The sequence below is a fragment of the Symphalangus syndactylus genome, chromosome 17 (genome assembly GCF_028878055.3).
Source record: "Symphalangus syndactylus isolate Jambi chromosome 17, NHGRI_mSymSyn1-v2.1_pri, whole genome shotgun sequence".
NCBI lineage: Eukaryota > Metazoa > Chordata > Mammalia > Primates > Hylobatidae > Symphalangus > Symphalangus syndactylus.
This window is the reverse complement of record NC_072439.2, coordinates 9,982,447-10,008,647: the sequence shown is the minus strand read 5'-3', so window position 1 is coordinate 10,008,647 and position 26,201 is coordinate 9,982,447. Positions and strand designations below refer to the sequence as shown.

At 56.5% G+C, this 26,201-nt stretch overlaps 3 protein-coding genes across 14 annotated transcripts in view; all 3 read left to right on the top strand.

Annotated features, from left to right (window-relative positions):
- MIER2 (MIER family member 2) overlaps positions 1–5,260 on the top strand; it is a 36,059-nt gene extending 30,799 nt beyond the window's left edge. For 5 of the 9 annotated variants that reach the window (XM_055247642.2, XM_063619981.1, XM_055247641.2 and 2 more), the window contains 4 exons: positions 1,914–2,038; positions 2,174–2,262; positions 3,302–3,719; positions 4,128–5,260. In XM_055247642.2, the coding sequence (XP_055103617.2) occupies positions 1,914–2,038; positions 2,174–2,262; positions 3,302–3,719; positions 4,128–4,149 (654 nt within the window). In that variant the 3' untranslated portion in view covers positions 4,150–5,260. The remainder of the gene's footprint in view (positions 1–1,913; positions 2,039–2,173; positions 2,263–3,301; positions 3,720–4,127) is intronic. The other 4 variants (XM_055247644.2, XM_063619983.1, XM_055247643.2 and 1 more) reach the window with 1 other exon arrangement.
- Positions 4,343–11,825, top strand: LOC129466805 (uncharacterized). The gene is made up of 3 exons (XM_055250808.2): positions 4,343–4,821; positions 4,906–5,202; positions 6,386–11,825. The coding sequence occupies exons 1-3, from the start codon at positions 4,343–4,345 to the stop codon at positions 7,722–7,724; spliced, it is 2,115 nt and encodes a 704-aa protein (XP_055106783.1). The 3' UTR covers positions 7,725–11,825.
- Positions 11,826–16,373: 4,548 nt separating this feature from the next.
- On the top strand, positions 16,374–25,914 carry PLPP2 (phospholipid phosphatase 2). Of its 4 annotated transcripts, none has more exons than XM_055247593.1 (6): positions 16,374–16,451; positions 18,413–18,564; positions 18,800–19,077; positions 24,030–24,087; positions 24,334–24,510; positions 25,428–25,914. In XM_055247593.1, the coding sequence occupies exons 2-6, from the start codon at positions 18,529–18,531 to the stop codon at positions 25,575–25,577; spliced, it is 699 nt and encodes a 232-aa protein (XP_055103568.1). In that variant the 5' UTR covers positions 16,374–16,451; positions 18,413–18,528; the 3' UTR covers positions 25,578–25,914. The 4 variants fall into 4 exon arrangements, with proteins under 4 accessions (XP_055103568.1, XP_055103566.1, XP_055103569.1 ...); XM_055247591.1 differs by having other exon boundaries at positions 16,374–16,492; XM_055247594.2 differs by lacking the exon at positions 16,374–16,451 and adding an exon at positions 16,499–16,827.
- Positions 25,915–26,201: the final 287 nt, after the last annotated feature.

The window sequence follows — 26,201 nt, the reverse complement described above, 5'->3', positions numbered from 1 at the left end:
TAACTTCCAAGCCAGCCTTTTGGCAGTCAGACATGTCTGGCTGGAAACCTTCCCGTGGCTCTGACCGGTGGCTTCTCCGTCTCTGTCCACGCCGCAGTTGGGCACTGAGTCCCTTCAGGACCAGCGGCCTGTGGCCTTCTTGTTGCTGAGCCTTGCTTCTGCCTCATGTCCTGGGACGGTGCTCCATTTGGGGCCCGACGTCTTCCACTGAAGGGCTTGGGTGAGGAGGCGCCTGCCTGGGGCTGGTTGTACGGCCCAGGACGTTGCTCAGGTGACTGCGCGATGCCGTGCGCAGGAGCCGTGGACTGTCCTTGTCAGACTCCAGCGCCACGTGGTGTTTTGATTGGAGACGGCTGGGGGAGGTGTGGCTGCAGTGTGGTACTCCTGGGCTACACTTGGAGCCCGTCAAGTTTCTATAGCTCCAGACCCTTTCTACAGCTCCGGGCCGTGTTTCTGGAGCTCCAGGCCGTGTTTCTACAGCTCCGGGCTGTGTTTCTGGAGCTCCGGGCCGTGTTTCTACAGCTCCGGGCTGTGTTTCTGGAGCTCCCGGCCGTGTTTCTACAGCTCCGGGCCGTGTTTCTACAGCTCCAGGCCGTGTTTCTACAGCTCCGGGCTGTGTTTCTGGAGCTCCGGGCCGTGTTTCTACAGCTCCGGGCTGTGTTTCTGGAGCTCCGGGCCGTGTTTCTACAGCTCCGGGCTGTGTTTCTGGACTCTGGGCCGTGTTTCTACAGCTCCGAGCTGTGTTTCTGGACTCCGGGCCATGTTTCTACAGCTCCGGGCCGTGTTTCTGGAGCTCCTGGCTGTGTTTCTGGAGCTCCGGGCCGTGTTTCTACAGCTCCAGGCTGTGTTTTTGTAACTCCCCGCGTGTTTCTGGAGCCCCGGGTGGGTCCTGGCCTAGCCAGGAAGGGCTGTGTGTAGCCAGCACACGTTGGTCAGCCTGCTGTCTGGAATGGGACAGGGAGCCAGTGCGTATTTCAGCCTGGCCCTTCACCGAAGAGCTCCCTCATGATGTGCGTTTGAGGTTTGCCCTGCGGAGAGGTTGTCTCGGTCTCACCCCCAGGCAGGACCCCACGTTGTTCTCGCAGCGGTGAGCACTGGGCATCCTCGTTCTGGGTGGCGGGGGTCTTTTCCGCCATCACCAGCAGTGGCCACAGCCTCAAGCTGTCTGTGGGATGGGCCCCCCGGGTGGAGACCCTGGAGGTGTTGCCAGGTGTGCGCCCAGCTCTGTGCCAGGTGCCACGTGGAACGCACTTGCTGTGTGTCCCTTCTTGTCTCCCTGAAGCCTTATGTGCATGTGTGTTTGGCCTTTATGTGCTACGTTGTGAATTTTGAGTCGGGTTCACAGAACCCCTGTGTCTTCCATGGTGTCCTGTGTGCACTTGGGAAGCATTCGCTGGGCCCTGGAGGGATGTGTTTGGTGGGAAAGCAGGCGCCGCGGGCTTGTGCCTCTTCATCCCGGGGCAGGGGCTCAGTCCAGGAGTCTGTGGACCCGGGGTTGTCACTCCCACTCCCACCCCGGGCCTGTGAGAAGCAGGCAGATGAGGTAGACGCGATTGGCCCATGGCTCATGGTCTGGGATAGGGTGGGTGAGCAGTAGACAGGGGCCTGGAGGGTCTGTTTGTCTGGCTGATGCTACAGAAGGGAAAGAGGGGTCTCAAGCCAGGAGCTGGGGGGCTCTGAGGGGGCTTGAAACAGGAGGCAGTGCCGCAGTGCTCCAAGCCCCCGTTCCCCGTGGTGGGCATAGCCTGTGGGCCTGTTAGGGTCATGGGTTGGGGGGTCTTGCGTTATCCGAGAGTGGTGGGTGCTGTGCTCCTTCTGTGCTGTGCTGGGGTCCCAGGACGTCCTGGGATGGTGGTGCAGGTGCCGGGGCTGGGCAGCCGGGGACAGAGATGGCTCCTGACCCCTCCCCGCAGGTGCGCACACGGTCAGTGGGCGAGTGTGTCGAGTACTACTACCTGTGGAAGAAGTCGGAACGCTACGACTACTTCGCCCAGCAGACGCGGCTGGGCCGGAGGAAGTACGTCCCATCCGGAACCACGTGCGTGCAGCGCTCCCCAGCAGTAACGACGGGCGGCCACCCCGCCGGGGGTGGGCACGTGGGCACCTGGGTGGCACCTCCTGGGTGGGGGCGTCCGTCCTGTCTGCTGCCCCTCATGGCGCCCTCTCCCCACAGGGACACAGACCAGGACCTGGATGGCAGCGACCCCGATGGCCCCGGCCGTCCGCGCCCGGAGCAGGACACCCTGACTGGGATGCGCACAGGTGAGGCTTGGGGGGTATCCCCTGCCCTGGGGGCGGCCACGGGTCTGGAGCCGAGAGTGAGGCCCGGTGGAGCCTCTCCTGCCTGGCGCCCTGTGCTGGGCCAGCCTTGCCAGGAGGCGTGGGCGTCTGGGTAATGGAGGGCAGCCACCTGATGTGGATGCTGCTCTGTGCACCTGGCTGGGAGAGGGGAGGGCAGGGATGACGCTTACCCTCTGGGCTTGCCGGAGGGGTGCATGTGGCCCCACCGCTGGGGAGCCCCATATGGTGAGGTTGGGTATTTACCAGGCCTCAGTCTCCGGGGAAGGCCTGCCTGCCCCCGGGTGGGGACTTAGTCCGTCACCAGGACACTGAGGAAGGACAGGGTGTCCGGAGCCGTTGCCAGGATCTTGCACCTGAGGCCATGACGGAGCACAGCAGGGCCTCGGGTGGGACCGTGTCTGATGGTGGTGTCTGACATGGTGTCCGATGGTGGAGACCCACACAGGGAGGGTGCAAACGAGGATCCTTTGCTTTCTGGCTCTGTGTTTAGATGGTTGAGTCTGGGAGGGTCCCCCTTTCCAGAATCTGGTTGTTTCCATGGTTTGTTTGCCAAAGGGTGTCCACCTCAGCTACTTCCTAGAATTGTGGTGAGGCCCCGTGCGCTGCCTGTGGGAACAAAACTTCCACAGACCCTGTATTAACCCTCGCAGTGCCCCCGGCATTGTTTACACTGAAGTCTGTATATTTCACAGACCCTGTATTAACCCTCGCAGTGCCCCCGGCATTGTTTACACCTGTGTCTGTTGTATTCTGCTCTTCTTAAAGATGTGGGTTGTGACCCACTCAGTTGATTTTATGAACTAAAATCAACTTCTAAAGCCGAGGCCCTTAACCTGGGGGCTCACAGATTTCAGTGTAACTGGTTTCTTTTGTATTTGTGTGGAGGCTTTCCTGGGGAGGGATCCACAGGCTTTGCTGGACCCAGCAAGGTTAGGCAGGAGCCTGCACAGGAGCCGCGGCTGTGGGCAGGCCCCACCCTCTGTTGCATTCTCTGTCACAGACTCACTGAGCGTGGATGGCACGGCCGGTGGTCTCGATGAGCCTGGAGTGGCCTCTGATGGACTCCCATCCTCGGAGCCAGGGCCGTGTTCCTTCCAGCAGCTGGATGAGCCCCCCGCTGTACCCCTGTCCCGTCGGCCCCCAGCCCTGGCCGACCCAGCCTCATACCCGCCGGCCGTCACTGCTCCGGAGCCAGACGCCAGCCCAAGGCTGGCCGTGGACTTCGCCCTGCCCAAGGAGCTGCCCCTCATCTCCGGCCATGTGGACCTGAGCGGGGATCCGGAGGAGAATGTGGCCCCTGCACAGGTGGCTTTGTCGGTCACCGAGTTTGGACTCATCGGCATTGGGGATGTGAACCCCTTCCTGGCCGCCCACCCCACGTGCCCGGCCCCCGGGCTACACTCGGAGCCCCTGTCACAGTGAGTGCCACCCCATGCCCAGAGCCTCCGCAACACTCCACCTGAGGTCCCCGCAGCCCTCAGGCTGAGCTGAAGAGAGTGGGAGGCATTTGCCCTAAGGACCCAAGGACAGTGTGGCTCCACAAGCAGGCTCTCAGTGTTTCTTTAGGTTTATTCTTTACTTTTACGTATTTTTTGACTAGAGAATACATTCATGTGGTCCACATTCTTCACAAATGGGGGCAGGTGCCAGGCTATCCCACCCCTGCTCCAGCCACCGGCTCCCCCCAGGGCACCCCGGGCCCTGCTGCCATAGGTCGTGGGGGAGGCAAGGCTGGGAGTCTCGAGTCCAGCACTCAGCACTGGGCTGTGCAGGCACGTGGGGCCGCACTGACACTCTTTGCGTCTCTCTTGGTCTCTCCCCTGCAGCTGTAACGTGATGACCTGCTGACTCCTGGCCGCGGGCGGCGTATGCGGCCCAGACTGGACTTAGTGCTGCCGCTGGGCCCGCCTCTCAGTCTTCCTGACCCCTTCCCCACCCCCTGGGCCTTGGGGTAGCACCTCCTTCTGCTTCAGAACACGTCAGGACTGGGGTGAGGTGGCTGGGCCGTGAGCCCTTGCCCCTGTCCACACAGACTGGACCCATGGCCACATCCCACGCCGTCACCGCCCGGCACTGCCACCCGGGTCCAGGCTGCTGCCTGCACGTGGGATCCATCGGGCAGCCGGGCACAGTAAAGACCCGGCCCTTGGGACGCAGGGCAGAGCCGGCCACCTGGTCCCTTCCAGCCAGCAGAGGCGAGGGAAGGCGTCACTGTCCCGGCGGGGAGACGGGCAGCACGCCCCGCCCCGCACCAGCAGCCTCCGCCGGGGCGCCCTCACTCCCTGCTTGGCTCCGTCTCTCCGCACCCGGCAGGGTTAGGGCGCCCGAGCCCTGGGGTCGTCGTGGGCAGCTGCTACTCAGTGCCAACCCCGTGGGGCACAGAGCCATATACCTCGCTGTCCGGCCCCCACCCAGCCTCGCCGTCCCACCCCACTGTCTCCACTTCAGGAAAAGCCGCACTTTACACCCCCACCTGCCTCTTCCCCCTCCATCCCTGCTCCCCGATCCTGAGTGGTTGGGGTGGGGTCCCTCAGCAACCCCAGGTGTGGGTTTGAGGAGACAGGTGATTTACACCCCCCTTTGCTGTCCTACCCCGGTACCAAGGCAGGGAGCCTCCGGAGGAGCCGGCCCTGCTGGCCACGTGGGGGCCAGACTCCAGCCTGTTTCCCCAGCCCTGCAGGTCTTCCTTCTGTGGGAAGCTTCCCAGGGAGAGGGCTCGGAGTCCTGGTCCCCCTCCTCCCCGGCCCCCTCGTTCGTTTCTGTTTCTGTTTACACGTTGGAGTGGGGTCCTCCGTGGGCGGCGGCGCGCCCTGCCCCGGGTGCCGTCCAGCCTCTTGTGTTCGAGCGCCTTTCCGAGTGGGACTCGACCATCCCTCACCCCACCAAGGACCACACTGTGAAGTGATAACTGCCTTGAACCCCCCTTTGCTGTTTTATTTATTAAACGATTTGAAGCCTGGGTGCCTTGTGGTGGATCGGGTGGGGGCTGGGGCGGCAGGTGTCCTCGTCAGGGGTTGCACTGGGGGCATGACCTGGTGGCCTACGTATTGTTCATGTCAGTAAGGGAATTGTGGCCACGATGACGGGATGTGAGGAGGACCCACGTCTGGGTAGAGTTGGTTGGGGCAGCCTCCTAGAAGTGACATTTAAGCTGAAACATGAAGGAGAATGGGCCTCCTTTGCTGAAAGTTTGCCGAGAGGCCTGGCAGGCGTGACAGCAGATGCAGAGGACAGAGGCCTGGGTCTCCAGGAGAAGCTGAGGGCACAGAGGGCAGAGGCTGGGCGGGGTGGGGACAGTAGGTCATGAGGCCGAGTTTTGTTCTTGGTGTGGAAGCCACTTGAGGTCTGCATTTTTTTGTTTGTTTTGCTTTTTTTTTATGTTAGACGGAGTCTCACACTGTCGCCAGGCTGGAGTGCAGCGGCATGATCTCGGCTCACTGCAGGCTCCGCCTCCCGAGTTCACGTGATTCTCCTGCCTCAGCCTCCCGAGTAGCTGGGATTACAGGCGCCCGCCACCACGTCCAGCTGATTTTTGTATTTTTTGTAGAGATGGGGTTTCCCCTTATTGGCCAGGATGATCTCCATCTCTTGACCTCTTGTCCTCCTGTCTTGGCCTCCCAAGGTGCTGGGATTACAGGCGCGAGCCACTGTGCCCGGCTGAGGTCTGCATTTTTAATAGCGCCCTGCAGGGACAGTGCAGGCTGGCTGGGTTGCATAGTGTCCACATCAGTGAGGGAAATGTGGGCATGCATGGTGATGGGATGTGAGGGGGGCAGGCCCCTAGCTGGGAGGTGACTGTGGCCCGGCCTCAGGGACTACAGGTGAAGGACCAGGACCACTCGCATGATGGGTGTGGGAGAGTCAGGGGTCTTGCTGGTGAGCCCGTGCCAGGAGCTGTGAGAACCAGGGCCAGCCACTGGGCAACCTGGGTTTTTGGGGATGGGCATAGAGCAGTTTTCGTTGAGCGCCACAGCCTGCTGACGTTTTCTTCAGACGTACAAGGTCTTCTGTCTTCCAGCTTGCCCAGCCTCCAGCAGGAAGTCCTCAGACCTCTCTCGGTTTTTTTCCTCCAACTGCTTTGAAGATTTTTCAGTACCACTGGTTTTGAGCAGTTTGATGAGGCTGTGCTTTGGTGTATTGAGGAGTCTGATGAGGCTGTGCTTTGGTGTATTGAGGAGTTTGATGAGGCTGTGCTTTGGTGTATTGAGGAGTCTGATGAGGATGTGCTTTGGTGTATTGAGTCTGATGAGGCTGTGCTTTGGTGTATTGAGGAGTCTGATGAGGATGTGCTTTGGTGTATTGAGTCTGATGAGGATGTGCTTTGGTGTATTGAGGAGTCTGATGAGGCTGTGCTTTGGTGTATTGAGTCTGATGAGGCTGTGCTTTGGTGTATTGAGTCTGATGAGGCTGTGCTTTGGTGTATTGAGGAGTCTGATGAGGCTGTGCTTTGGTGTATTGAGGAGTTTGATGAGGCTGTGCTTTGGTGTATTGAGGAGTCTGATGAGGCTGTGCTTTGGTGTATTGAGTCTGATGAGGATGTGCTTTGGTGTATTGAGTCTGATGAGGATGTGCTTTGGTGTATTGAGTCTGATGAGGCTGTGCTTTGGTGTATTGAGTCTGATGAGGCTGTGCTTTGGTGTATTGAGGAGTCTGATGAGGCTGTGCTTTGGTGTATTGAGTCTGATGAGGCTGTGCTTTGGTGTATTGAGGAGTCTGATGAGGCTGTGCTTTGGTGTATTGAGGAGTCTGATGAGGCTGTGCTTTGGTGTATTGAGTCTGATGAGGATGTGCTTTGGTGTATTGAGTCTGATGAGGCTGTGCTTTGGTGTATTGAGTCTGATGAGGATGTGCTTTGGTGTATTGAGTCTGATGAGGCTGTGCTTTGGTGTATTGAGGAGTCTGATGAGGCTGTGCTTTGGTGTATTGAGTCTGATGAGGCTGTGCTTTGGTGTATTGAGTCTGATGAGGCTGTGCTTTGGTGTATTGAGGAGTCTGATGAGGATGTGCTTTGGTGTATTGAGGAGTTGGATGAGGCTGTGCTTTGGTGTATTGAGTCTGATGAGGATGTGCTTTGGTGTATTGAGGAGTTTGATGAGGCTGTGCTTTGGTGTATTGAGGAGTTGGATGAGGCTGTGCTTTGGTGTATTGAGGAGTCTGATGAGGCTGTGCTTTGGTGTATTGAGGAGTTGGATGAGGCTGTGCTTTGGTGTATTGAGTTGGATGAGGCTGTGCTTTGGTGTATTGAGTCTGATGAGGATGTGCTTTGGTGTATTGAGTCGGATGATGATGTGCTTTGGTGTATTGAGGAGTCTGATGAGGATGTGCTTTGGTGTATTGAGGAGTCTGATGAGGCTGTGCTTTGGTGTATTGAGGAGTCTGATGAGGATGTGCTTTGGTGTACACGGACAGTATGTAGCCTTTGAGATTGGCTTCTTTCATATTCATTGAAGGCTTCACCATGTCTTTTTGTGGCTTGACAGCTCATTTCTTTTTAGCGCTGAATGATACTCCATCCTGGGTGTGTGCTGCAGCTTGTTTATCTACATACCTATTGAAGAACATCTTAGCAGCTTCCAGGCTTCGGCAGTTACCCATAAAGCTGCTGTAAACTCCCATGTGCGGGTTTTTGTTTTGACACAACTTTTCTTTTTTTTTTTTTTTTTTTTTTTGAGACGGAGTCTTGCTCTGTCACCCAGGCTGGAGTGCAGTGGCGCAATCTCGGCTCACTGCAAGCTCCGCCTCCCGGGTTCACGCCATTCTCCTGCCTCAGCCTCTCCGCGTAGCTGGGACTACAGGCGCCCGCCACCACGCCCGGCTAATTTTTTTGTATTTTTAGTAGAGACGGGGTTTCACCGTGGTCTCGATCTTCTGACCTCGTGATCCACCCGCCTCAGCCTCCCAAAGTGCTGGGATTACAGGCGTGAGCCACCGCGCCCGGCTTGACACAACTTTTCAGCCCGTTTGGGTGAATAAAGAAGCCTGATGGCCAGACCGTGTCATGAGACCATGTTTAATGAGAAGCTACCGTTTCACTCCCACCAGCAATGAGTAAGAGTTCCCGAGGCCCACATCCTCCCCAGTGTTTGGTGGTGTCAGTATTTTGTGTTTGGTCATTCGAATAGGTGTGTAGTGGATCTTGTTTTCCATAGCCTTTGAAGATGTGTATATTTCTGTACCTTTCTGGTGCTCTCAAGTTCTTCATTCAGACTCCGTGTTGCCAAGAGGGATAATTTTCTTTGAGTCTGAAGTGCCGTATTTAATATGTATTGTCTTGTAGATCCTCTGCAGTGACATTCTGCCTAGGCTTAGCCCTTACATGGATCAAAAGACCCTAATTCCTCCTCCTTTTTTGAAGTGCATTTTTACAGGATATATGATTCTGAGTGGACTGTGTTTTTCTCTGGGCGTGTTAAAGTTGTTCTATTCATGCCTGCTTTCCGTTGTTTCTGATGAGGAATTTTCTCTTTCTTCTGTTTTCCTTACTAAGAAATCTCTTACCTCTGACTAATATACATGATTTTCTTTTATTTTTGGACTTCAGCCGTTTGTGATACACCTGGGTCTAGTTTTCTAAACTGAGCTACTTCGACCTGAGGGTGGGTGCATTTTGATAGATTTTGAAGTCTTGACCGTTATTTCTGCAGATATTTCTGTTTTCTTTTTCTTTCTTAGAGTTCCATTTCTGAAAGAGTATTTCTCAAATTTTTCTGATGTCCACTCTCTGTCTTTTGGGTCTTTGGTACACATGCCCTGTCCTGGGTGCTGTCCCACAGGTGTCTCCAGTCATAGGTATTACGGCCGTGGTGACCCACAGTGTCTCCAGTCACTGGTGTGACAGCCGTGGGTGTTGTCCCACAGTCTCTCCAGTCACTCATGTTACAACCCTGGGTGTTGCCTCACAGCTCTCTCTCTGTTTTATTTTTTTCTCTCTCTGTGCTTCTGTTTGAATAATTTCTTTCTTTGCTTTTTTTCTTTTTCGGAGATGGAGGCTTGCTCTGTCGCCCAGGCTGGAGTGCAGTGGCATGATGGTGGCTCACTGCAACCTCCATCTCCTGGGTTCAAGCGATTCTCCTGCCTCAGCCTTCCCAGTAGCTGGGATTACAGGTGTGCGCCACCACGCCCGGCTAATTTTTGTTGTATTTTTAGTAGACACGGGGTTTCACCATATTGGCCAGGCTGGTCTCGAACTCCTGACCTCGTGAGCTGCCCGCCTCGGCCTCCCAAAGTGCTGGGATTACAGGCGTGAGCCAGTGTGCCTGGCCTCTGGATAATTTCTATCGACATGTCTTTGATGTTACCAATCCTCTTTTCTGATATTCCAGATTGCTATTTAGTCTGTTTCACAAAATTTTTATTTCCCATACTGTATATTTTAATAGTTGCTCTTACGTGGTTTTAACTTTTCTGCCGAAATTCTCCATTTTCTCACTTCCCCCCATCTTTTCTCCAATCTTTAACCTTTTAATAATAGTTACTTTAAATCATTGTCATTCTTTCCTTTGCCTTTTTTTTTTTTTTTTTTTTTTTTTTTTTGAGATGCGTTCTTGCTCTGTCGCCCAGGCTGGAATGCAGTGGCACGATCTCGGCTCACTGTAACCTCTACCTCCCAGGCTCAAGCGATTCTCCTGCCTCAGCCTCCTGAGTAGCTGGGATTACAGGCACAGACCACCACGCCCGGCTAATTTTTTGTATTTTTAGTAGAGATGCGGTTTCACCATGTTGGCCAGGATGGTCTCGAACTCCTGACCTCAGGTGATCCACCCGCCTCAGCCTCCCAAAGTGCTGGGATTACAGGCGTGAGCCACTGAGCTCAGCCCTTTTTTTTTGGGGGGGATGGAGTCTCGCTCTGTTGCCCAGGGTGGAATGTGGTGGCGTGATCTCGGTTCACTGCAACCCCTGCCTCCCAGGTTTAAGTGATTCTCCTGCCTCAGCCTCTGGAGTAGCTGGGATTACAGGCGCACACCACCACGCCACACACGCTGCCATGTCCGGCTAATTTTTATATTCTTAGTAGAGATGGGCTTTCACCATGTTGGCCAGGCTGGTCTCAAACTCTTGACCTTGTGATCCGCCCGCCTCGGCCTCCCAAAGTGCTGGGATGACAGGCGTGAGCCACTGCGCCCGGCCCGGAAGCTATACTCTTAAGACCCAGTCTGGGGATGCCAGGGCCTTCAGAAACAGGAATCAGGAGTCACCATCCACATGAGGATGTTTCGGTGCTTCTGTTTCTCTGCTGCCTGAACTGACCTTCTTCTCAGGGGCAGTGCCCTTCGTGGCGACTGAGATGGCACCAGAAGCGCCAGGCACACAACCTTACATCTGTGATTTCTGTGGGAAGCCTGTGTCTTGCCCAACTGTTCCAATAAAACTCCTGGGTAAAATTTGTTTTTGGGTCTTGTGCCCATAATTGAATCAGGAACTGCCGAGCAAAAGGGGTGTCCTGGTTGGCCAGGACAGGGTTCCTTGTTCCCCTTCAGTAGCAGGGCAGGCCCCATGGAGAAGGAATAGTAAGAGGGAGGAGCACATGGGCAGGCCGGGCGCAGCCACCCAGAGGCATGAGCGTCCCATTTGTGTGGGGTGAGCACAAAGGTCAGGAGGGCAGTGCAGGAACAACTTCCCTCTTAGGCCAAGGCATCTGAAACTGTGGGAAGGCAGTCGGGAGCCTTAGTGTTTTTTTAGCTGAAGTAGAGTCATGCTTTAGGGAGACAGGATTTATTTGTTTATTTATTTATTTATTTTTTATTTTTTTGTTTTGAGACGGAGTCTCGCTCTGTCACCCAGGCTGGAGTGCAGTGGTGCGATCTCGGCTCACTGCAAGCTCCGCCTCCCGGGTTCACGCCATTCTCCTGCCTCAGCCTCTCCGAGTAGCTGGGACTACAGGCGCCCGCCACCATGCCCGGCTAATTTTTTTTGTATTTTTAGTAGAGACGGGGTTTCACTGTGGTCTCGATCTCCTGACCTCGTGATCCGTCCGCCTTGGCCTCCCACAGTGCTGGGATTACAAGCGTGAGCCACCGCACCCGGCCCAAGGGAGACTGGATTTTATTGGAATATCTAAGATAGGTTGGAGCTGGGAGAGACCATGGGATGCCATTTGTTGACTACTAATGTTCTGTTCTTGTCCATGGTGTCTTGTGTTTCTGAGGGTGCACTAGATGTGGGTAAGACAGTTAAGAAGCAGAGGGGATACTGTTTTGCCCCAGGAAGGGCTTGTCCCTCCCCTGTCAGCAGCTGGGTTGATGTGCTGGTCTGGAGGAGCTGGGCTGGCCTGCTCACCGCTTGTGTGGCATAGCTTTGCCTCTGGGTTAGCTGTGGGATGGTGGAATCCTGCCCTTCCTGCAGCCCAGACCTAGGCAGGAGGACCTGGAGGGCCCGCTCTGCCTTGGGGCTCTTCCGGATTCATCTGACACCAGGCTCCTAGGACTAATGAGGCCTCCACCAGAGTTGGTCTTGACTAACCTCAGGAGGGCTCATACCTCTCAGGAACAAACTTACCGTCCTCAGCTTTTCGGCAGCCATAAATGAAAGTCATTTGTGTTAGTTTATTTAATGCTTTCGTTTTACAGTGAAGTGAAGGTCTTTGATGACCTACCTGCCAACCACATCTGGAAATCTGTTCTGGACAGAGTCCATGGCCATGCCAGGAGGCAGGCCTTAGCCAGGGGCCTGCCTGGAGATCGGCCCTCTAGAGACAATTTCGGTGGGGGCGGAAGTGGGGGAGGGAGAAAGTTGCTCAGAGCTGATGGTCCTGGACTGGCCACTGTCCCCAGAGCTTCAGCCACCGAGGCCCAGGCTTTGTTGGCGATGTCCGGGCTCTGGACTGGCACTGTCTGGGCCCCTACTACCCTGACCCAGCTGTTTCTCTCTCCCTGGTGGTCCTCGTTTCCTCGGTTTGTAGTTCCTGGGTAGGACGGCCAGATAAAATACACGATGCCCAGTTAGATTCGAATTACAGATAAACGAATGTGTATGTCCCATGCAGTATTTGGGACACATACTGAAAACCGGTTTGTTGCTCCTCTGGGATTCAAATGTAGCTGGGTGTCCTGTTTGTTTCACGGGTATCAGGACTCAGCTGGGGGTCCTTGGCGTGTATTGGCTCCATCAGCCTCGTTGCTGGGCCTGGCGTCGAGCGCCTCCTCCGCGTGTCCAGCAGGGGGCGCCCGTGCCTCCCGAAGGCATCGCGGAGCCCAGAGCGCAGCCCAGCCCCGTCCCCTGGTCCTGTGGCTCGAGGTCGGGGAGGCAGGGCTGGTGTTTCCACTCACCCAGAGCCACGACCCACGGCCTGTGCAGGGGGAGTGGAAAACACGGCCCCTGGTGAGCACTTGGGAAGTGAACTGTTCCCCGCCCTGGTGGGCTGTCACCAGTCACATCAAGAGATACAGGACGGCGGTGGCCTCCCCGGGGGCATCACGAGTTCTCTGGACCCTTCCACCACCACCGTCCTTGTTCTTCCTTGAGTCAGAACCAGGTCCTTGGGGTCTGTGGGTGCTCAGCAGCTTTGCAGACGATTTGAGGTCTTCCAGGTGACTCTCTTTGCCTTCACCGGATCGTGGTTTGGGGGCCAGGGATAGAGCTTTCATGCATCAGGAAGGTTTGTGAATGGGGATTTAATCGAGTGTTTCACAGGGTGACCCCTGCCATTTCCGCCCCTCGTTTTGTACAAGAAGCAGGCGGAAACCAACTCTCCCTTCGAGAACACACTGTTGCCCTCCACTGTTGCTTGTGTGTCTTGCCTTTTGCTGTGCCCCAGTGAGAGCTCCCTGCAGCTGTCAGGTCCCTGGTGACCTCAGGCTCCGGGCATCCCAGTAAGCACGGCCTGCGCACCCACCGTGTGCCAGCTCCCACCTTCCTGGAGCTTGTGGGAGGAGACAGTGAACAAACGCACAGACTGAGATGGTGGGAGGGGCTGTGCGTTCCGGGTTGTCCGCGAGGGGCTCTGGCGGCCGCATCCCGGGTTTTCTGCGCGAGGGGCTCTGGGGACGGCATCCCGCACTACTGCTGTGTGTTTTTCTTTGCTGTGACCCAGTGAAGACTTCCTTACAGACAGAGCACACCAGACGCGCGGTGCTGAAAACCGGAGGGTTACCCTGTCCCTGACTGTAAGGTTACACTAAATTAAGAGGCACTCCAAGGATTGCAAAGTCTGAGTGGGATTTTGAATTCATGGGTCCTGGATTGTGAATTTGAAGGCAGCAGTTTCCAACCCTTTTAAATCTTGACCCCAGGAAGAAGTACCTTTTACATCTTGACCCAGCAAACACGATACCTACCCACACTGTATTTTGTTCAATTAACCCTCAAATAATGTTTACTAATGTTTGGCCCTGGGTCAAGCATTTCACAAACTATTTAATATTCTCTACAATCCCAGGTGGTAGCTACTGTCTTGCTGCCTTTATGCAGAGACTGAGGGACACCTTAGATGTCTTTCCACACCATCCACCCCCTCAGCCTTCCCTGCCCACTGCCTGCACGTCACACCCACTGACGGGCACCTGTTCGACTCCAAGAGCCCTGTGCCAGAAACCTGGGAGACAACTCCCGTTTTGACCTTGGGCAAGGTACTTCACCTCTCAAGTCCCAGAGAAGCACAGAAAGCAAGGGCAGGTGTAGTGGCTGGCTGCACTTAGGTGGCACCTACTGTGTGCCAAGCCCCCTTCTGCCCACTTCACAGGTGTCTCAGTCTCCACAGAGTCCATCTGGAAACAGGCCTAGAGCCATCCAGGTTGCGACGAGGCACCAAGGTGGCAGAGCCGGTGCTGGGCAAGAGGCGGGAGCTGCAGCTGCTGAACCCGTGAGCTTGCTTGCCTGGGGGTGGCGACCTGGCCCCCAGGGGTTGTCTTGTCTCTAGGGGACCCAGCTTGGGGACATGTACTACCACCCGCTTCCAGCTCTGCCATCTGCAGGTGAAGGAGAAAGCCACTGAGGCCCGGCCTCCAGGCCAGGCTCTGTCCCTGCTGGGAACTGCACTGGCCTCAGGTTCTTCCTGTAAGGGAGGAACCCCCAGGCAGCTGGGGGCAGCAGTAGATCCAGCTGTGAGAGCCCTGACGAGCTCCTTGAAGTGTGGTGGACCGCAGTCAGCACATGTAGGAGACGACCCCAATCCTGACCCTAATCCTAATTCTTGCTTCCCCCACCAGATTTTAATCCTTATCCTGCCCAGGGATTTTAAGGGCTGACCCAAATCCCGACCCAAGGGGAAGGATGGAAGGCGGAACAGCCTCCAGCCTCACCTCCGCCCTCTATCCTCCCAGGTCTACCTCCACCCCTCTCCTGGGTCTCTCCCTCCTGGCTTGGCCCAATCCCACAGCCCCCACTGTCTTCCCCCTCCCACTTTGGCAAGTCCCTCCAAGTGACCTCTCCCTTGCTCCCCAGCACACAGTAGGTGCACAACAAAGAACCCTGCCTTTCCTTGACTGCAGTAGATGTTGCACCCTCTCCATCTTAGCAGAAAATGTGGGTGGGCTGCCAAGACTGCACTGACAGCAGTGGGCACTCATTTGCAGACAGGTCGAAGTGTGGGGGAAAGCGCAGTAGTGATGCTGAACCCTACGTTTATGTAGCATTTATGCCAGGCCCCGGAACCCTCACGATCCTAACTCCGACGGGAGCTAGAGCCCCCCCACCCCACCGTGAGTGCAGCAGGGGAGCCTGAAACCTCCTGCACCTCAACCCTGTCCTTGGAGGGCCACAGGTCAGCTTGCGCCGTCTTCCCACCCAGCACCACACTGGTGCCTTTGCTGTCTCCCAAGAGCCCCTTGCCCTTGGAATTCCCTCATGCCAATCCCTGCCCCACGTGCAGGTGTCTGACTGTCCAGGAAGCGGGGTGGAGGAGCTCCCAGTTGAAGGCCAGTTGCTGAGACGCACCCTGTGTTGGTGTTGCTGGGGCAGGGGCTGATGGGGTGCTGAACAGGTTTTAGAGGAGGTTCAGGGTGGCAGCGGACCTGGGGCCCAGCAGCCTTGTTTCTGATCCCAGCCCTGCCACTTCCCATTTAAGTGACCGTGAGTGGCAGAGGTCAAGGCTGGACTCCGGAAACGTGGGTCTCACACTCCTGAGGCCTCCCGGATGGTCCCAGCCGAAAAGACCCAGTGTGGGTCCCTTGGGCCTCGGTTTCCCTGGCTCAGGTACCCTCAATCCCCGGCACCCTCAGCTCAGGGCTCCCCAGGACCTGGTCGGGGCACAGACCCCGGCGCCATGTCATGGGGTTCCCAGCTCCTGGCGCCCCCGTGCTCTTCTGTGAAATGGGTTAGCAAGTGCGCGATAGGAACGGTGCCTGGGCACGGGTGCGCCTGGGACACCGTACACCGTCGCGAGGTGGGTGCCGAGGAACTCGAGCTTCTAACGTGCCAGGGATCGAAGGACGCGCCAGGATTTTGAGTATTAGGAGAAAAGAAACTCCTTTGAAATTAAGCCACGTCGCCCCTTCAACTTCAAGGTGCTTCCTGCTTTCGGAGGGTTCAAGGTGCACAGCGCGGCTGCCACTTCCTGAGGAGGAAAGTGGGGGAACCGTCCTGCGGGGCCGGAGCCCATCCTCCCCGCGGCCCTGTCGGTCCCCCCGCTCGCTCGTCTTCCTTCTCCATGTCCCCGCCCGGGGCTCCGCCGGCCCGACCCGCGGGGACCCTCCAGCCTCTGACGACCTCACGCCGCTCGGAGACCCGCACACCCCGGGTCAGGGCCGGGACTCCAGGCGGACGAGGTCCCCGTGGCGCCCGCACGCTCGCCCCATCCGCTCCTTTCGGTGCCGCGGGCGGCTGGGGGCAGAGTCCGCGAGGTCCCGGGGCTGCCGCGCCCCGCCCGCCGCTCCCCTCCCCTCCCCTACCCGCCGCTCCCCTCCCCTCCCCTACCCGCCGCTCCCCTGCCCTCCCCTCCCCTCCCCTCCCCTCCCCTACCCGCCGCTCCCCTCCCCTCCCCTACCCGCCGCTCCCCTGCCCTCCCCTCCCCTCCCCTCCCCTCCCCTCCCCTACCCGCCGCTCCCCTGCCCTCACCACCGCTGCTGTCCCCTCCCCTCCCCTCCCCTCCCCTCCCCTCCCCTCCCCTCCCCGCCGCGCGGGGCGGGCTCCGCGCCCACGTGACCCCGCGGCCGGGCCGGGACGCGACGGGACGCGCTGGGACCGGCGTCGGGGGTCCCGGGGACCATGCAGCGGAGGTGGGTCTTCGTGCTGCTCGACGTGCTGTGCTTACTGGTCGGTAAGAGCCGCGGGGACCCGGGTGTGGGGGGGACCCTCCCGGGACGGACACGCCCCCGGCTCCGCGCAAGTTTGCAGGGGAACGGGGAGGCTGCACGCCCGCGTCCCTCCGAGGACCCTGGAGGTGGGGACCTCGCGTGAGGACCAGACCTCCCTCCGCGCCCCCCACTGCGCGCGCCCTCCCAGGCCCTGGGGTCCCGGCGTCCCAGGCCCTGGGGGATGGGGGTCGCGAAAGGCCCGGGGAGCCCGGGGCCAGCATCCCCCGCCCCGGCAGCAGGAAGTCGCTACGGAGGGGCCGCGGGCGCGCCTCCCCTCCCGCCCCGCCTGTCCTGGGAGGTGATTCACGCGGGCGGCGGCCCGGGCGGGCCCGGGAGGTGGGCGCGGCCGCGGTTACCCCGGCAGGACGTCCGCGCCTCCGCCCCTGGGGTGGGCGCTCCCGGTGCGCGCGGAGAGGGCTGACCCTCGGTCCTGGCACCCAGTGTGTCGGCGGGATTCGAACCCCTGCACGTGCGGGCAGGTACAGCCGCCCTCCTGGCTCGGGCGGGGGAGACATTGGAGATAAAGGCTGGGTCCCAGGCTTCGGGTGAACGGGGTGGCGAGGGGCCGGGAGGCCAGGAGAACCAAACCTGTCCGGCGGGTTTGCGGGCCAGACTGGGGGAAGGGGCATCCCGAGGCCCCCTCCCGCAGGGTGCCGGGAACAAAGGCCGAGTGTTTGCTCTGTGGCTGAACGGACAGTGGCCCCGGAGTTCTATCTCTGGGGGGTGCCCTCCTCCCCAGCGTGTTTCCTGCTTCTCTGCCATCTCACAGCAGAGGCCACGTCCTCTTACCTCCCGAAGGAGACCCTTTTTTAGGGTGGGCCAGGTGACAGCAAGAAGTCCCCGCGGGTGTCTGCCAGCCCTGGGTACCATTTCCTGAGCACCTATGGTGTTATTTATTTAAACATTTAGGTGACACTTTCTGTATGCCAGGCACTGAGTCACCTGCCGGAGGTCACACAGCTGTGGGAGGTACAGCCGAGATGGGGTTGGCTGTTGCTGCTGTGTGCCGGGGGTGGCGGCCAGGCCGAGTGCACCTTCATGCTGGAAGCTTGAGCACATCACAGTTCAGTCAACCCTGAGGTTCCAGATGCTGGCTTGAGGGCAGTGTGAGGGCGGGAAGGCTCCCGGGGGGCTAAAAGAAGAGAAGGTGTCTGTTTTGGGGACCCCAGGGAGAGCTTTCCAGGCCGAGGGAAGCCCGGCGCCTGCCGTCATGGGGGTACCTGAGTCTCTAGTTGGAGTTGCTGGGGCAGGGAGGTGGGACACGGAGGCCAACCTGTGTGAGCCTCTGCCGGCGGAGAGCTGTGGGTAGGGCTGCCCTGACTTTCGCCTCCTCCCAGGCCTCTCCCCTCACTCACAGCGGCTCCAACCCCTCCTGTGTGGGAGCAGAAGGCAGGTGCTTACAACCCACCCTCTCCGCAGTCCTGCCGTGCCTCCAGGCCCTGGCGCTGCCTGTTTTTTTTTTTTTTTTTTCTTGAGACAGAGTCTCAAGAACTTGGGGAGGCTGATGCTGGAGGATCGCTCCAGCCCAGGAGTTTGTGACCAGCCTGGTCAACATGAGACCCCTGTCTCTACTTTTAAAAATAAAAAAAAAAAAAAAAGATATTTTGGGCAGAGAGAAGTGGCTGTGCAAAAGTGGGTGTTTGCTGAGTTTGTTCAAGGAGCAGAAAGGAGGCTGCAAGGGTGTGAGGGGCAGAGGGCCTGGGAGTTTGTGTGTGTCTGAGGGGGATGGGAAAGGGAGTGTTACTTGGGCTGTGAAAAAAGCTCTTCCTTGCTGTCTGGTGGGAGTAGAGGTGGGAGGCCTCCAGGCCAAGGCAGGTGTGTGGGGCCCCAAGGACCAGCTGGTGAGAGAACCTCACAGCTCCCAGGCTGTCCTTCCCCACCAGCCTCCCTGCCCTTCGCTATCCTGACGCTGGTGAACGCCCCGTATAAGCGAGGATTTTACTGCGGGGATGACTCCATCCGGTACCCCTACCGTCCAGACACCATCACCCACGGGCTCATGGCTGGAGTCACCATCACGGCCACCATCGTCCTCGTAAGGCAGGAGGGGCTCAGAGGGACTGGGGAGCGGATGGGGTGGGGCACAGCCCCGCCCTGGAGGTCCGCGTGGGGCTGGGGGACACAGCCTTGCCCTGAGTGGTACCTGTGGGTAATAGGGCCCCCTTTAGAGTCCCCAGCTCTCCAGCAGCCTTGAGGAGGCCCGTGGGGAGGAGTGAGGCCCCTGGGCTGACCGAGACCCACACTGGTTCCTGCGGCTGCCCCACTTGCAGGTCTCTGCCGGGGAAGCCTACCTGGTGTACACAGACCGGCTCTATTCTCGCTCTGACTTCAACAACTACGTGGCTGCTGTATACAAGGTACTAGGGACCTTCCTGTTCGGGGCGGCCGGGAGCCAGTCTCTGACAGACCTGGCCAAGTACATGATTGGGCGTCTGAGGCCCAACTTCCTAGCCGTCTGCGACCCCGACTGGAGCCGGATCAACTGCTCGGTCTATGTGCAGCTGGAGAAAGTGTGCAGGGGAAACCCTGCGGACGTCACCGAGGCCAGGTGGGTGTGGACTAGCAGCCTTCACTCTTGGGGGAAATGGGAGCTGAAGAAGGCCCAGGAGCCAAATCATGAAGAGCCAGCAGGCAGCTGGCCAGGCAGGAGCCAGACCTCAGGGTTCCGTGGGCCCCGCAGACACTGGGAGGCCGAGGGGAGCATGCCCTGTCTCCGTCTCCCCTGAATTTCACACCCTGCCTTCTTCTGCACTATCTTTTTTTTTTTTTTTTGAGACAGAGTCTCGCTCTGTTGCCCAGGCTGGAGTGCAGTGGCGCGATCTCGGCTCACTGCAACCTCTGCCTCCCAGGTTCAAGAGATCCTCCTGCCTCAGCTCCCCGAGTAGCTGGGATTACAGGCACCTGCCACCACACTCGGCTAATTTTTGTATTGTTAGTAGAGATGGGGTTTCGCCATGTTGGCCAGGCCGGTCCCGAACTCCTGACCTCAGGTGATCCACCCACCTCGGCCTCACAAAGTGCTGGGATTACAGGTGTGAGCCACGGTGCCCGGCCTTCTGCACTATCGTCTTACCATCTCTACTGATACGTCCTTAAACTTTTCACCTAATTGTTGACCTTTTTAAAAAATTGAAATAAAATTTGTGTAAGATAAAAGTCACAATTTTTTCCATTTTAATGTGTCCAGTTCATTTTTAGTACATTCACAATGTTGTGCAGCCATCTCCTTGACCTAGTTCCAGAATATTTTCATCACATCAGAAAGAAACCCCTCAGCCTGGGGAACATGGCAAAACCCCATCTCTACAACAAATCAAAATGTTAGCAGCCACGATGATGGTGCACCTTCACTCCCAGCAGCCACGATGGGGTACACCTGCATTCCCAGCTACTGTGGAGGCTGAGGCAGGAGGATCCCCTGAACTCGGGAGGCAGAGGTTGCAGTGAGCCAAGATGGTGCCACTGTATTCCAGACTGGGCGACACAGCGAGACCCTGTCTCCAAAAAAAAAGAAAGAGAAAAGAAAAGAAAAGAAAAAGAACCCTTGTGGCCGGGCGCGGTGGCTCACGCCTGTAATCCCAGCACTTTGGGAGGCCGAGGTGGGCAGATCACGAGGTCAGGAGATCGAGACCATCCTGGCTAACACGGTGAAACCCCGTCTCTATTAAAAATACAAAAAATTAGCCGGGCGTGGTGGCGGGCGCCTGTAGTCCCAGCTACTCGGGAGGCTGAGGCAGGAGAATGGCGTGAACCCGGGAGGCGGAGCTTGCAGTGAGCAGAGATCGCGCCACTGCACTCCAGCCTGGGTGACAGAGTGAGACTCCGTCTCAAAAAAAAAAAAAAAAGAACCCTTGTATCTGTCAGCTGTCGCTCCTCCCCCAGCCCCAGGCAACCACCAGTGTCCTATTTTCTGTCTGCGGATTTGTCTGTTCTTAATGTTTCATATAAATGGAATCATACACTATGTGGTCTTTTGTGTGTCTGCCTTCTCTTTTTCTTTTCTTTTTTTTTTTTTTTTTGAGACGGAGTCTCGCTCTGTCGCCCAGGCTGGAGTGCGATCTTCGCTCACTGCAACCTCCGCCTCCCGGGTTCCTCCACCTCCCGGGTTCATGCCGTTCTCCTGCCTCGGCCTCCTGAGTAGCTGAGACTACAGGCGTGCGCCACCACGCCCAGCTATTTGTTGTATATGTTAGTGCATTCTTGTATGTTTTTGAAGTTCATCCATGTTGTAACATTCTGTCAGCTTTTGCTTTAAGTATTTTGGGGTTCTGTTGTTTAGTGCATTTACCTTTGTTACATAGTTTTGAAAGATTGACCATTTCATCATCATAGAATGAGATATGAGTTTTGTCTCAACAATTTTTGTCTTGATGTCTATTTTGTCTGATATTAATATAGCTATTCTGGTTCTCTTTTTGTTACTGTTTGCATGGAATATTTTTTTTTCCGTTCTTGAACTTTCAAGCTGTTTATGTCTCTGACTGTAAAGTAGGTGTCTTATACCTAGCATGAAATTGGGCCATGTCCTTTAATGTATTGTCCAATCTCTGATTTTCTTTGAGACAGAGGCTCGCTCTGTCACCCAGGCTGGAGTGCAATGATCTGAGCTCACTGCAGCTTCGGACTCCCAGGCTCAAGCCGTGTTCCCACCTGAGTGTCCCAAGTAGCTAGGACTACAGGCAGGTGCCACCACATCCAGCTACTGTTTATTTTTCGTTTTTTGGTAGAAACAGGGTTTTGCCATGTTGCCCAGGCTGGTCTTGAACTCCTGAGCTCAAGTGATCCGCCCACTTTGGCCTCCTAAAGTGCTGGGATTACAGGTGTGTGCCACCACACCCAGCCAGATCTCTGACTTTTTATTTTTTGTGTGTGTTTTTTCATTATATATTAATCTTTTTATTGAATCAAGGCATTTAATGAAACTTTGACTTTTAATTGGAGTGTGTATTTATATTCAATGTAATTACTGATAAGGAAGGACCTCTGTCATTTTGTTTAGATTCGCTTAGGTTATATCTTCTTTTTTCAGTTCCTCATTACTGTCTTTTTGTTTGTTTGTTTTGCTTTTAATTTTTTTTTTCTTTTAGAGATGGGGGTCTTGCCCTCTTGCCCAGGACTTGAACTCCTGGGCTCAAACCATCCTCCCACCTCTGCCTTCCAGGTAGCTGGGACTTCAGGCATACACCACCACATCCGGCTTGTTTTTAAATTTTTTTTGTAGAAATAGGGTCTCACCATATTGCCGAGGCTGGTCTCGAATGCCTGGGCTCAAGCAATCCTCTCGCCTCAGCCTCCCAAAGTGCTGGGATTAGAGGTGTGAGCCACCAAGCCCGTTCAGGCTAAATAATCTTTTTTTTTTCTTTTTTTTTTGAGACAGAGTCTGGGCCCAGGCTGGAGTGCAGTGGTGCAATCTCGGCTCACTGCAAGCTCCACCTCCTGGGTTCAAGTGCTTCTACTTCAGCCTCCCCAGTAGCTGGGATTACAGGTGTGTGCCACCATGCCCGGCTAATTTTTGTGTTTTCATTTATTTTTATTAATTTTATTTTTTGAGACAGAATCTTGCTCTGTCACCCAGACTGGAGTGCAGTGTGCAGTGGTGTGATCTTGGCTCACTGCAACCTCTGCCTCCCGGGTTCAAGAGATTCTCCTGCCTCAGCCTCCCGAGTAGCTGGGATTACAAGTGCATACCACCATGCCCAGCTACTTTTTTTGTATTTTAAGTAGAGACGGGGTTTCACCAAGTTGGCTAGGCTGGTCTCGAACTCTTGACCTCAGGTGATCCACCCTCCTCGGCCTCCCATAGTGCTGGGATTACAGGCTGAGCCACCGCGCCCGGCCAAATAATCTTAATTGACCTATTTTCTTTCTTTCTGTCTTTTTTTTTTGTTGTTGTTAATTGACCTATTTTCTTTGTTTTTTTTTTTTTTTGAGTTGGAGTCTTGCTCTGTCACCCAGGCTGGAGTGCAGTGGTGCGATCTCAGCTCACTGCAACCTCTGCCTCCCGGGTTCAAGCAAATCTCGTCTCAGCCTCCGGAGTAGCTGGGATTACAGGCATGCGCCACCACACCCAGCTAATTTTTGTATTTTTGGTACAGACGGGGTTTCACCATGTTAGCCAGGATGGTCTCGATCTCTTGACCTCGTGATCTGCCCGCCTCGGCCTCCTAAAGTGCTGGGATTACAGGAGTGAACCACCACACCCCCGGCCTGTTTTGTTTTGTTTTAAACTGGGTGTTTAGAATATTATAATGTAGCAACTCTGGAAATATGATCCCACGCCCTCCCCCGGGTTTGTTCTTGCTGTTTGTTGCAGTAGTTATTTGTTTAATGACTTTTCTGGTTGTAAAGTCTGTATTTTTTGTCACGTGTGGCCGTTTCTTCCTGTTCTTTTAGCCCAGTGGTCAGTGACAGTTCAGAGATTTCCTTAAACATCTGGAATCAAAAACACCCATAAAACCCTCCCAGAGTTTGTAGAAGGGTCTGTGTGCATGTGGGGTCAGCCCTTCCACGGTTAAGCACGTTTTCAACTCTGCCTTAGCTTTTGCTTACTGTGTGTGTGGAGCCTGAAGGCGGCCAGACTGAGCGCTTAGCTTCGGGCACTGCAGGCCTCTCCTGAACTCCTGCACTGCTCTGTCTGCGGTCCAAGCTCTCATCGCCCAGAGCATTGTATTCCCTGGCCTTTCCCCCCCCCCCCCCCCGCTCTGTTTGGTTAGTCTGTTGTTTGCCTCATCTGCTGTCTATGGCCCCAGGCAGCAGAGAATAATAAATGTGTTGTGAATGTTTCCTACAAATGTCCCCCGGGTAGCCCCTCCGCACTGGGAGAACGTCCAGTCAGGTGAGATCAAGGCCAGCCCTTGAGCCATACTCCCGTCCACAGTTGCAAATAAAGTCTGTTCTTGGAATCCTCAGGCCACCACAGTCTAGGCAGTGGGAGAGGGACAGGATGAGTTAAAATGCCACAAGGCCGTTTGTTCTGAGATTTAGCTGGTTTATCTTGCTCAAGTCTTCCGGTGGCTGCAAGCTTTTGATTAGTTCCAGAAAAGTTGATTGTGACTTATTTGCCATTTTTAAAAATTGCTTTTGAAGTTTCTTGCTCTGCTATTTTCTGTCTTTCTTGATGTCCTTCACTGAATCTTGAATTTATATAAAAATAAGTCTTCCCTCAGTTCCGCAGATGGGAGAAAATCCTGAAAAGAAACACGGTGAAAACGAAACTGTGGTGTTGCCTGCTTGCCAGACACGATTGTCTGCTCTGGGTTTTGGGTTCAGGCCTCCGAATCTTCACGGATGAGGCATCTCATGCCACAGCCCCAATCAGAGATTCTTATTCCATTGTCAGATAACTGGAACGGAAAAGGGGAACAGTTTCTGCTACTGGGATTTGACTGCATCTAACAGCAGCAGCCTCCTTGTCAAACCCTCCCTTCTGTGGGCGGGGCGGGCACAAGGGGGAGGTTGGAAGATGCTGAGTGAGCCACACTGCTCCTTCTCCTTCTCCAGGTTGTCTTTCTACTCGGGACACTCTTCCTTTGGGATGTACTGCATGATGTTCTTGGCGGTGAGTCTGTTTCTCCGGGGCTTGCTTGTCGGGGGAACCGTGGCTAAGTCACTCCCTTCCCTGGACCTCAGTTTTTCCAGCTGTAAAATGGGTGGGTAGTGGTGGTGGTGGGGGCTGATTTTTTTCTAAAAACGGGAGGCCCTGGGCTGACTGGTATTTGCCTCCGGCCTCAGTGCTGCCATTTGTGCAGTGGGAGGGGGAGCACCCGGCAGGTGCACAGGCTAACACGTCCTCTCCCCACTCCAGCTGTATGTGCAGGCACGGCTCTGTTGGAAGTGGGCGCGGCTGCTGCGACCCACAGTCCAGTTCTTCCTGGTGGCCTTTGCCCTCTATGTGGGCTACACCCGCGTGTCTGATTACAAACACCACTGGAGCGATGTCCTTGTTGGCCTCCTGCAGGGCGCACTGGTGGCTGGCCTCACTGTGAGCTTCTAACCCTAACTCCATCCCCCGTGTTGTCCAGAGACCACTCCCCAGCCAACCCCAGTGCTGCCCTAGGCACCCTTCCCCCAACCCCAGTCCATCCCTGGGCTCCTTCCTTCCACCCCTGGTCCTCCCCTGGGACCCCTTCCCCCCAACCCCAGTCCTTCCCTTTACCCCCTCCTTCCCCCCATTTCTCCCCTGGGACTCCTTCCCCAAACCCCAGTGCTTTCCTTTACCCCGTCCTTCCCCCCATTTCTCCCCTGGGACTCCTTCCCCAAACCCCAGTCCATCCCTGGACCCTTCCCTTCCCCCCATTTCTCCCCTGGGACCCCTTCCCCCCAACCCCAGTCCTTCCCTTTACCCCCTCCTTCCCCCCATTTCTCCCCTGGGACTCCTTCCCCAAACCCCAGTCCATCCCTGGACCCTTCCCTTCCCCCCATTTCTCCCCTGGGACCCCTTCCCCCCAGCCCCAGTCCGTCCCTTTACCCCCTCCTTCCCCCCAGTCCTCCCCTGGACCACTTCCCCCCAGTCCCAGTCCTTACCTGGACCCTCCTCATTACCCCCAAAGTCCTCCCCTGGGACCCCTTCCCCCCAACCCCAGCCCTTCTCTGGACCGCCCTCCATCCCCCCGTTCCTCCCCTGCACCCCAGTGCACAGGACTCCTTTCCATGCACCCCAGTCCTTCTCTGGACCCCTGGCCCTGCTGTAGTTCTTCCCTGGGCCTGTCAGCTCCTCAGTGCTCCCCACTGGTCCTCCACTAAGAGCGCTCTCTTCCTACCCCAGGCACTTTTCCTCTCATTGCCCACCTAGGCCCCTTGCTCCCGCCTGGGACCCTGTTCATCCCCCTCCTGCTCCCGCCCATGTCCCTGGTACCTGGCCGGCCCCTTGCCCATTCTCACCTCCCTCCGCTCTACCAGGTCCGCTACATCTCAGACTTCTTCAAAGCCCGACCCCCGCAGCACTGTCCGAAGGAGGAGGAGCTGGAACGGAAGCCCAGCCTGTCACTGACGTTGACCCTGAGCGAGGCTGACCACAACCACTATGGATACCCGCACTCCTCCTCCTGAGGCTGGACCCGCCCAGGCAGGGAGCAGCTGTGAGTCCAGCTGAGGCCCACCCAGGTGCTCCCTCTGGCCCTGTTTAGGCACTGAGGGCTCTGGACGGGCTCCGGGAACCCTGGGCTGATGGGAGCAGTGAGCTGGCTCCGCTGCCCCCTGCCCTGCACTGGACCAGGGGTCTGGAGATGCCTGGGTCGCCCTCAGCATTTGGAGGGGAACCTGTTCCCGCCGGTCCCCAAGTATCCCCTCGTTTTATGGGGTTAAGGAAGGGACCGAGAGATCAGATAGTTGCTGTTTTGTAAAATGTATGTGTGGTTTTTAGTAAAATAGGGCGTCTGTTTGACAAGCGGGCTCAGTGCCTCTGTTCCTTACGGCCGCTCTGGGACTGTGTTTCTCACGTCAGAGGGCTCCCCTGCTGGGCTCAGCGCAGCTCAGGTGTCAAGCAGACTCACCTGCTGTGATGGTAGAAGCCAGAAGCCAAGCCCACCCCTTGGCGTTTCTCCCACACAGTGCTGGGGTCAAGGGTCAGGTGGATCGGCACGCACGAGGGTCATTTCACTGCTGAGGGGGGCCTAAACAAAAGGCTGCTGCAGGTTGAAGGACCAGCCTCCCTCGGGGAGGCCTCTGCCCCAG